The 11,041-nt window shown below is 37.2% G+C and overlaps 1 protein-coding gene across 1 annotated transcript; it reads left to right on the forward strand.

Annotated features, from left to right (window-relative positions):
• Positions 1-1,668: 1,668 nt before the first annotated feature.
• LOC111346753 (pentraxin-related protein PTX3-like) lies at positions 1,669-10,824 on the forward strand. The gene is made up of 10 exons (XM_088757943.1): positions 1,669-1,675; positions 2,062-2,302; positions 2,780-3,065; positions 4,159-4,514; positions 4,876-5,008; positions 5,669-5,970; positions 8,925-9,020; positions 9,546-9,646; positions 10,246-10,294; positions 10,534-10,824. The coding sequence occupies exons 1-4, from the start codon at positions 1,669-1,671 to the stop codon at positions 4,285-4,287; spliced, it is 663 nt and encodes a 220-aa protein (XP_088614069.1). The 3' UTR covers positions 4,288-4,514; positions 4,876-5,008; positions 5,669-5,970; positions 8,925-9,020; positions 9,546-9,646; positions 10,246-10,294; positions 10,534-10,824.
• The last annotated feature ends 217 nt before the right edge of the window (positions 10,825-11,041 follow it).

An 11,041-nucleotide genomic window follows, 5' to 3' on the forward strand; every position in this document is an offset into this window, starting at 1 on the left:
GTAGCATCTTTTCCGTATGACAAGATATCCTTTGAACGAAAGGCAACACATGATGTAGGACTCGAAGACCTTTTATTTTTTCAAAGGAATCTGCTTTTAAAACTGAATCATAATTTGCGGCGACAGGTGAAGCTTTACTTTGGAATAATTTCAAGGTACTTTCATATTCGTGTTCTGATCAAGTTTTCACGACACACTGTCTGTTATTACTTCTTTTTAGGGCTGTCCAACAACCAACAGTTGTAATAATGGAGGTGTGTGTGTGTATGACGAGAAAAAACAATGTTATTCATGTGAGTGCAAGCCCCCTTGGACCGGAGAAACTTGTACTGATCTGGGTAAGAGGCAACTTAGAACAGCGGAATGAAGATGGTGATGTAATGTCAGTCAAGGAAAATGGCAAAATATTTGTTCACCGAGACTTGGAACCAAAAAAAAACCAACACTTTAACGGGACAGACACAAACGAAACAAAATGAAACAGAACGTGTTAAGAAAAAAATGTAATGGAAAACTGACAGGAATGGAAAAAGTTCAAGACTATAAATATTATGTAGTTATTGACTGATGGGAGGGTTGGACGGGAAAGGATTTGGATCGAGGTCATGATGTACGGACCGAGCGCAGCGAAGTCGATTTGTCCGTGCCGCATGACCGAGAGCCAAATATTTTCCCATCCGGCTCGACCAAACTCAGTCAATCAGCATTTTATCATATGACCACAAAGTGTTGATAATTTGCACATAAATAGGATGCAATAGACCGGCACATGCAGCCACACGAACACACATTAAAAATCTTCGAATAAAACTTTTCTTTTAATTTTTCAAGTCAGAGCAAGAGACTCCCAAATCCTTGAAGAATGCGACTTTTTTCTCATTTCTGTTATCCTTTAAGGTTTTAGAAGAAAGCAACGCGAGGGCAGCAGGGCCGAACGGCCTTTTCCAGACTGGCTCAAGTCAACCCACTCGGCCCTGCACGCGTCAACTTTCACTAAGTTTTCCTATGAGATTACGCGAGCGGGGCCGAACGGGTCATGATAAATAATTATGTATACGTGTATGGCTAACTTTTAATTTGAAAAATATCTCAAGAACATTACATATTTTTTTTAAGTTAACAAATTAAAAAATTCAGATTGTATATGCATATTTGGAGAAACGACCGTTGTATACGTGGCTGGTACAGCGGCAAAATGACTGCCCATCGTCATATCAGTCAAATCAGTCCCACGTCTTTAATATAAGTGTCCAATGATTTCTGAAGTCTCTTCATGTTAACCGCCGTTAATTGCGTAGAAAGTATAACAGAACATTACTGACAATTCTTAACGCAATCTTAAACTCCCTAAAAGTTACTTGTGACAGCCATCCCTGCAAAAACAGTGAAACTTGCACAGGAGTCAACGGATATAACTGTAGCTGTACGCCGGGATTTTACGGGACACATTGTGAAGTGATTAAAGGCCTGCCTTGTTCAACAGGTTTGTAGAGACGTGAAACAGATTTATAATCCGATGTAGGAATGCCTAAATTTTAGCAACAGGTTTTGGTGTTTTTTGCAATAGATACGCTTTTCGCAATCAGACTTAGCAGGTGCTTCTTAAAAACAACTCAGTCTATTTTTAAAATTATATGCAAAAAAAAAAAAATTTTGTCCCGCGACAAGATGCAAGGTAAAAAACGCGAAACATCGACCCAAAACTTGCATTGCAATGATACTGATGTTGCGCAACAAGTTGAGGATTTTGGTATCTCGCATTTCGTCGCATTTAACGCGGTCCTTTTACTCTTATCGACAACGATATTCGTCATCACAGTGGTCAAAGTTAACTTTGTTGCAGACGCACAAGTCGCACACTACATTTTGACCACTGTGATGACGAATATCGTTGTTGATAAGAATACAGACCACGTTAAATCATAAAGATTTACTGATATTTGCTTGTGAATTGTTTTAAATCTAGTTTCTTGTATTATCAATTATGTCAACGGTTGAAAAAAAAACCTTGAGGTAACCAGGATTTCTGGTCACCTCAATATTCAATTTTTTTTTTCACAGTTTATCGGATAACTTTTGAACAGCTTTCCACCAAAAGTTACGCCAAGAAGGAAAACGTTATTTCTTCAAATCTCTCGAAATTTACTTTGAGCTTTTTTGTTCAAAGGAAGGATACAAATACAGAGAGTGACCAGTGCCTCTACAGCTACGCAGAAGCTTCTAGTACTCATAGAAATGGTATTTCTGTTCGGTTGAATAATCCAAGATGGAGCTCGAAAATTAAGATCATTGTGGATGCGAGGTAAGTGATGTGTGAAACAAAACAAGAACGTGTTGAGAAAATACCGGCGCTCCGCTGAACATTATTAGAGGTTTTTTGAGGCGATTGGCTTTGTATTGAAGCAATTTATGTGGAACTATGAAGGGAAGGGAAAATACTAACTTTTTACTTACCGAGCGAGAGGGTCGTACTGGAGAATATCGACCTGAGGTCGTGGCAGTACGGACCGAGTGCAGCGAGGGCCAACATTCCTCAGTGCGGCTCGAGTAAGTACCAAAGTAGTTTACCACCAAAGTAGTTTTTACTACCAAAGTAGTTTTTTTATATGACACTCGGTCCCCATTTATTTATCTTGCCGCCTTTCATGAACAAAAACGCATGGCTTATGACCATTTCCGTGAAAACAGTCTTAAGTCTTTGGAAGATATGAGAATTTTTAACGTACATTTGTCTATGATCATTTTCCAAGTGACGTAGACACCAGAGCTAAGATGAGTGACACAATGTGTTATCGCATCTGTGTTACCTGGAAAAGCACAAAAGGCCCCTGGCAGCTTTATCTGGATGGACAACTCCGGAGCAATGGAACAGGCCGGTGAAGGAAAATCACCAGATTCCAGTCGGCGGAACAGTTGTTATCGGACAACAACAAGATAGAGTTGGAGGGGGCTTCCAAAGCAAAAATAGTTTTGGACCGGGTGGGGTGACAGAAGTTAACCTTTGGAGCAGGGTCTTGTCAGCGAGTGATATTGCTGAACAGTATGCAAACTGCTACATCACCAAGGTCAGCCTAATGCACTGGTGGGAACAATTCAAAGATAGCGTTTCAAAATGTGATAGTAGTCGAGGCTTGAACCAAACATTGAGCAGAACTGTAATCATTGACCGGTAGCTCGTTTTGCACAAAGCGAAGTCTTTGTGTCATGTGAGAATTCATGTTCTTTATGAGACAACGACATTAACACGTGTCCACTTCTTTTTTACTCTCAAGATAATTTTTTTATCTAATCACAATGCAAACACTTGAATCTATAAGGTAACTGCAGTAAGCTCATCATAAGTAAATCTGGAACAAACTAACGCTTTAACCACGTCTATGTTCTCGTTGAGCCTATATTAACACTGATTAAGCGGCATCGTATTAAGCAGTAACCCTGTAAGGCTAAGCGGTCAGTTTTCGAAGTCCCGAAATTCTTTGCGCCATTTGCTGTAAAAAAGCGGTCACCCTTATTAAGCGGCTGCGCTCACACTTATTCACTGAGTCTCAGCAGTCCCAACGGCCTGTCTGTATTTTCTTCCATCTGTCCTGAACGGTCTCTTAAAGCGAACCCATTCAAAAATAAAACTAAGAATAATCTTCTGGTGTCGTGTAACTCCGTTAACCTTCCCCTTTGTCGGGTTTAGTTCGATGTTTCAGTGTTCAGGATCTCGCTTCTGGATTTCGTCTTGTTGTTCGATTTGAACGTAAAAGATACATCGATATCGTCAAATGTGGTTACATGTGCGTTTTAGCCTGAACATATCTAACATATCCTTTGAAGAAGAATGTAAATTGAAAGGAAAAAAAAAAGGAAAAAAAGAGAGGAAAAGAAAAGACGAAAGACAAGAAAAGTTTGATGTGGCCAGGGTTCGAACTTTATAGACCTTATCTTTTGCACCAAGTACGCAAAGCGTATGAACCGGCGAAATTTGTTTAAAGATACATTTGGTGCCTATTTAACTCACGTACCCATTCTACTGATTTCCTTCCCTATCAGCGGCCTGTCAATTGACCTGTGCACAAATTCTGTTCTAACCAAGTCCTTTTGTCGCAATTTTGGCATCGACAGGAGCTGTTCATAAACCCATCTGTATTTTATACCTCATTGCTTTTTTAGTGCAACACTCTACAACTATGTAACATTTGGCACATGCATTCACAGACTGCCTCCCAGAATCGAAGGCTTTCAACTTGCGGACAGTTATACACGCGTGTGTGCGTGTCTATGCGCGTGGGCATGACGTAATTTGCGTCACAAACGAACAACACTTGCATCCAGAACGTAAACACAATATGGCGGCCATTTTAAGGTGAATACGGAATGAACTGCCTATTCTGATACCACAGCAGGAGCAGAAATGGCAGTTTAGAGATCTCTCTCCTTCCCGTGCATGTTATCAGTCTGCTGTTCGTTGGTGCTTACATGGAGAATGTGACATAAAAGCGGCTGGAAAACTCTAAAATGAAGACAAGGTGAGACAGTCGTATCATGTCGAATACTAAGGTGAGCACTGCTCTACGGGCATAATGAATCATTTTATCTCTGCTTCCTATTACCTTTCGTTGCGAAGCAAGCAAGCCTGCAATATTTCCGTTATATTCTGTTATTCTATGGGCACAGTTTTTAATGTTTCAAGCGATGTCTGAATACTTCTCTCCACCAAAGGAGCTGAGCTCGCAGCACCGTGACAGTCTCTACCTCAGTCTTTTATTTAAGGCAGAAAGTTTTTTTAATTTCGAGGACTTTCTAAGTACATCCAGGAAAGGTTTCCGTATAACCTCATACCAATCAAAAACAAAGCCGTAGTCTCAAAGGAAATCTGTTGTTTTACAGTTGCCAAGCCTTTGATTCAGAGTGAGGCTGAAGGTGACCTTTGTTGGGATTCCAGTCAAATAAACTATCACAAGGTAGTTGGAATCGTTTAACAGAACGAACAACTTACAGAGCAAGCCAGTCCTTGCACGAGGTAAGACTAACTTGATTGGCTAACTCGAGTGACATGACAACAAGCGATTGCGTGGCAATAACGTTACAACCTTGTTTTGTGTCTACAATTTGATGATTGGATGCTCTAAAAAGAGTGGGGAAAATTATCTCAGAAAGGTTCTTGAATACAGAAATAAGGAAATCTGGTTAAGCATCAGTCTCAAAGTCAGTGTGGATTTGCTTTTCAATGGTGCCTTCATTCCAGTAAGTGCCCCCTCTTTAGAAAGCAACTATTCAAATTTGTTTTCAATTGGTAAATAAGTGCCCCTCCTTACATACAATAAGCCTCTCTATTCTGTTTCAGTGATAGGAAGACTGGAGTACATATTCCCTACCTTTATCATTCAAATATAATATCTGTACATTTGTTACTTGAATTATTTTATAGTTTCTGATATTGTTCCTTTTTAAATACACATCTAAGCTTTGTTTAAAGCATGTTCTGTTCTGCTGTTTATCAAAAAAAGAAATAAGTGCCCTGTCAGTAACAAGTGCCCTGTTTGGAATAAGCATCATCCCTTGAGGTACCTCAAGCAAATAAGGACCCCAGCGCTAAATCAAATCATTACTAACAGTACTTGGTTTCTAGGTGGCTGAAGATTTTTGTTGACAAACAAACCTTGTCCCAAACATTTTTTAGGTAACAATGAAACACTGCTTATGGCTGATGAAAAGAAACCTGCCAGTGAATGCTAGTCTGGTGACATCACATGAAAATGAATATTGTCCACAGTCCTTGCCTTGTCCACTCCCTCTGTCTGGTCCCTGTTTTGTGATGAATGACAGAAACTGAGAACAACTTATTGAATTCAACATGGTGGTGAAAGATTGGAGGAATATGCAAAAGACATTGTGTCTACGATGGGTGTACAATGTAGAAGAGGAGGAAATGACTCTTAAAGTTCACTCACATAGTCCATGTGCTGCACACACTGCATTGAGGTAAGCTGTAATTTAGTTTCTCCAAATCAATTAATAGTGCCTTGTTGCTACAGCTAGCTACTGCCTTCTTTTAATATAGGACCAAGTTAATAAGTTTGACACCTGGGTGGTGCTGTTTTGAGAAAATTTTCATCCCTAATGTACCATAGAGACTTACATGGAAACTTGAAATCAATGTTTCCCATTTCAAAATCCCAAGGTCAGTTCCAAAGATATTTACGTGTATGTAAGTTTTAAACTATATCACTAAAATATGCAAATTGGACAACTGATGGTGTCATTTACTCTACCTGATTTTAAATGAGGAATGAAAAGAGAACTTTCTCTATCAATATGCAACAGATACTACTGAAATTGGTCATAATATAGGTTCAGAATGCCACACACTCACTGTTGTTACAATATACTGTTCCCTAGACAACACACTCTTTTCTTGTCTTATCTAACCTAATGAATTGTTTCAGTTATTTTAATTGAAACTCAGTAAATTTTAATTCAAGTTGACCAAAAGCTTTGAAATACATGTCAGATCTTGCAATGGAGGTAATGATCATCCAATATAAAAATGCAAGGTTGGCTAGAAAATCCATATCCTGTTATGTCAGGTCTGGAACTTAGTAAGTTGCTATAAAAACAAAATTATAAAGCTCAGATCATACATCTAGAAGAGTCAAACATTTCTAAATTCCAATCTGTTGAGATTTCTTTTTCTTTAAACTTGTTCCAAAATCTGGTTGAGTCTTAATAACATCTCCAACACCTCTTGAATGGCAAAAGGTGTATAAATTATGTTTTATGCCGGTACATATTTTCAAACTGCATTTTTTTGAAAACCAGTGTGTATATAATTATATACACATGTTTTTAGAAAACTTTGAAATTTGAAAACCAATGTATGAAATATATATACCTATTATTATTAAGAAACATGTGAACCATAGTTTACCCTCTGTAATTGGCAATTCTATATGCAAGTCAGCATTTTTAGGGAATTTAAAGGTGAAAAACCAGTCTTAATATCATGAAATGAAAAACCATCTGTTTACTGACAAAAACATGTTTATCAGAACCATCTTTACACAGCCCAGTTTGAATAGAACCTTCTCTCCAAATGGCAAAAAGAATTTAAAATTTATTTCCCAAAAAACATCTGTACAGCAGCAAGGTACAATTAACCCAAGTTTATTCAGTACATACTACAAATTTTATATCAGGGGAATTCTTGTTATCGAGGAAAGACAGTTTTCCTCACTGAAGAGGCGTGACATATACTGCTGTTGCCACAGAAATGTTATTATTTTTTTTCAAAAGGAATGACTATGCTTTTTACAAACTTTAGATAGGGATAGAATAAGATAGCAAGAGGAAAACGTAGATATGCAACTAACTGATTAAAATGTGGAGGGGCTGATTGTGTCAATTCCAAAGGTTAAATAATGAAACTTGATTCCAAACGATCACAGCATAAATAATAAAAACTTCAAAATGAATAAAACTTTAAATGAGCAATAGTTGTGTAAACAAACAAAAAGTAGAACGTGTTACAAAAGTAACACTGATTGGATCACTTACTAACAGCATGATTGACTTACTGGTTGAATAATTGACATATATGTACTGGCTGACTGACTCACTAACTATAGGACTGACTGGCAGGGTGGCCGACTGGCTTTCTTAATTATTGAATGGATGCACTGACTCTGTGGCTCAGTTACTGGCTGATTGGCTGACTGACTGACTGGCTGACTGACTAACTTTGTGGATGACTCTGATTATTAAAGGGACTACTGATATTTGAGGGTAAGTTTAAATGACAGACCAGCTTCTGCCTGGGATGTATGACTAGCTGACTTTATACTGACACCATAAAGCAGCTCATTTTCAGTGTTGGACTAAGCTAGCTAGCTGGAACTAATACACAAATTTTTACGTTCAACTGATTCCAAATTTTTTTAAATGGTGATAATTACTCCTTGAATAAGGACAGGCATTTTGTTTCACACAAAAAAAAAGAGTATGAAAAAGAGCGTTGGACAACATAGGTAGAGATTCTTGGAGGTTCTGTAGGCAGTGTGGGTACTTCCGAAATTTTCAAAAAAGTAAACAAAATATAACAATAACAACTGGAAGAAAGATATTTATTTCCTGTAAAGTGTGTTTTTGTTTTTTTATTTATCTATTACGATTTAATAGAATAAGTAAAAAAAAGTAAAAAAAAAAGGTAAAAAGAAGTAAAGAAAGTAGAAAAAAATAAAGATTAAAATAAATGATAAAAATAACATATGGAAGATCTGTAAAGGAGTCCTTGACTCAAAGTAGAAACAGACTGCCAAAAAGTTCATTAAAAAATTCAATCACCACCTCATTCCACCCTTTAATAAGACTATAACAATAATAAATTTCTGGCTTTCAACCAAAATGTTATTTGTTTAGATTCAAAGCAAGTGTCCATAGGCATTCAATTCCATCTACTGTATTTACAATTCTATGAAAAAAATGAGTATTTTAGCATATTTATTTTTCAGAGTTAAATCACTGCTTTGTCTAAGGAAGTACTGGTCATGTTCTGAATATAAATCAGCATAAGGTTGAATATCAACATTATATATAATCTTGCCATTCAGTGCTTTGTAAAGGAAAGTAACATCAGCTAAAACTCTCTTTGTTCAAGTGATAGTAATCTCACTGTCTGGGTGTTCTCACCATGGATTCATAAAGACACCCGCTAGGTAAAGCTAGGAGGTATCACTAAGTCGATGCCACTAAAGCCATGGAAAAAATTTGTGATGTTCAAACGTGCTTGACGGGCTCGGAGCAGTGATCTGGAAATCAGTGCTGCTATTTCATTTCAATTTCCGAGTGCAGCAAATTGAAGTCATGAGACTTACAATACTTCCTCGCCCTGCTATTTGAACATATGTTGAAATTAATCTCTTTGTTGTGATGTCTTTCAGGTAAACAGGGAATTGCTTAAGGAGACGAATTGTGCCTGATTATAATCGATATGAGATTGAAAGTCGCTAGCTGATCTCCTTATCATTCAGCAACAGGTAAGTACTGCTTGCAAAAGTACTCCAAGAGTACTTTAACATGCATGATGAATTCGACGCCGTCCGCTTGTTTAATTGTAGTCATGTTGTATAGTTACTCAAAGAGAATAATTGATAATCATCCTTTGAAATTGAATTGTTGTTTTTTTAATAGACATCATCCAGGCTGAATAACTAGAGGACCAAAATTTTACTTTTCTTTTGTCCAAAGCTCTGGAATGTTAAAAGCTCGCTCTCCGCGAAATACATGTAAATGAGATATAAATTTTTGATGAATGTTAAGGTGAAAGCTAAAGAGGCACTGACTTGGTTGTTATTTTGTCATTCCTTCGATTGATGAGTGGAATTCGTCTTGTTGTTGAATCCATGTTATTAAAAAGTGGGTGTTTCATTCCTATACTATAGTGGTCTCCAGTTTTCATAAACAACGCATAGTAGTTCGATATTTCTCCCATACATTTGAGATTCGAAAGATTAAAAAACTTATTGCTCAATGACATTCTTCTATTCTCCGCTAAATTTCAGATTTTGAAAAGAAGCGTAGGAGAAGGAAATGGGCTCAAGATCACTCTTACGTCTAAAGAACCTAACCCTTAAGCTAACCCTAAGCAAGGAAGGAAGGCCAAGTATGGCTTTGTTTACTGTTATTGAGATTTAAGTGAAATTATATTTTAATGTAGACTAAGAGGAGTCATCTTTACGTTTCCTATTTCCAAGATAAATGTTTGTGGTTGCAACTTACATCAACCTTACTAAGGAAGGCGGAGCATTGTCGAAATTTACTTTAAACAGATTTCCGTTTTCCTAGTTTGCCAGATTGCCGTGATTACAAGTTAAGAATTTAGCGAGTGGCTCGCAGTTTTTATCGTCTTGAATGACTTTCGATTTCCACTTCAGCTTTTATGCGAAGGTGTCGTCGGCTTCCAGGATGACGTTACTAATTGCCGTCGGGGTTCTTGGATTTATCGTCGTTGTTTTGCAGAGGACAACTAGGAAATGTACAAAGTTGCTCATCGCACCTGCTTAGCTATTATTCTGCAAAATAAATATTTTGTTTCACCACGTTATCGCTGCTATCGCTGTCGTGGTTTGCGCAGATCCCTATTTCATGGTGCAAGCAAAGTGGGTATAGTTGAAGTAAATATTAATTTTTTTTTACTCCGGTTGCCGCTGTTGTAAAATTATTAATTTTTGTCATTATCGTTGCTTACTTTTCTTCTTTCAGGTAAAGCAAAGACCTCAAGTTGAAAATGACGATCAGAGAGAAGAAAATGGTAAGAACAATTGATATTATTGTTAAATGTTCAAAACAGAAATCGTTGCTATTTCTTTAGAAGAAATATTAAATGCTCTAAAGTCTCGTTTTCATTTCTTTTTTTATTTACCGTGTTGTTAATTAATCTTAAATAGTACACTTGACTGGGTGTCAGTGACAGATTGTTACTGATTTATTGCCAGTTACATACGACGGAAAAATTGATAAATTATTTTTGTGTTGTACAATTTCCTTCAGATTGAAAGAGAAAGAAGAAATAAAACGTCCAAGAAAGTATCAGCGTGGAAAGGAAGGATGAACTGACGAAAAATCGGGGGTCGCTAGACGCATGTGTGTTGTTATAAATGTTAGTACCACAAGGTAGATAACTATAAGAAAGTTTTAAGAAAGTTGTTTGTAGGGTGGGTGGGGGATTAAAACTGTCTAAAATGATTGTAATATTACTGTATTCTACGATTGTAAGAGGAAGATAGTAATATTACTCTTGTTACATACATGTATAATAAAAGATTGTATTGTAATACTGTACTGTAATATAAGTTGACTGTTTTCAAAGATGTATACTACAGCGTACTGACTAAAATTGACGGGTGTCGGAAGGGAGCCTCTTTTGGTTAATTTTCCAGAGTAGATAGATACCTGTTGTAAACTGTCTAATGGAGGCAGGTTTGTTGGGGGATGGTGGGAGGACCAAACCCCAATTTTTCACTTTATTCTCTGAATTAGGGGTCGATCCAATTTAGCT

This window comes from Stylophora pistillata, chromosome 4 (genome assembly GCF_964205215.1).
Source record: "Stylophora pistillata chromosome 4, jaStyPist1.2, whole genome shotgun sequence".
Taxonomy (NCBI): domain Eukaryota; kingdom Metazoa; phylum Cnidaria; class Anthozoa; order Scleractinia; family Pocilloporidae; genus Stylophora; species Stylophora pistillata.

Bases quoted from the DNA above. Each gene is read 5' to 3' on its own strand.
- LOC111346753 (XM_088757943.1), top strand. The intron at 2,303-2,779 runs GTAAGTGATGTG...CTAAGATGAGTG, and splicing joins AAGATCATTGTGGATGCGAG to ACACAATGTGTTATCGCATC. The intron at 3,066-4,158 runs GTCAGCCTAATG...TTGCTTTTTTAG, and splicing joins CAAACTGCTACATCACCAAG to TGCAACACTCTACAACTATG.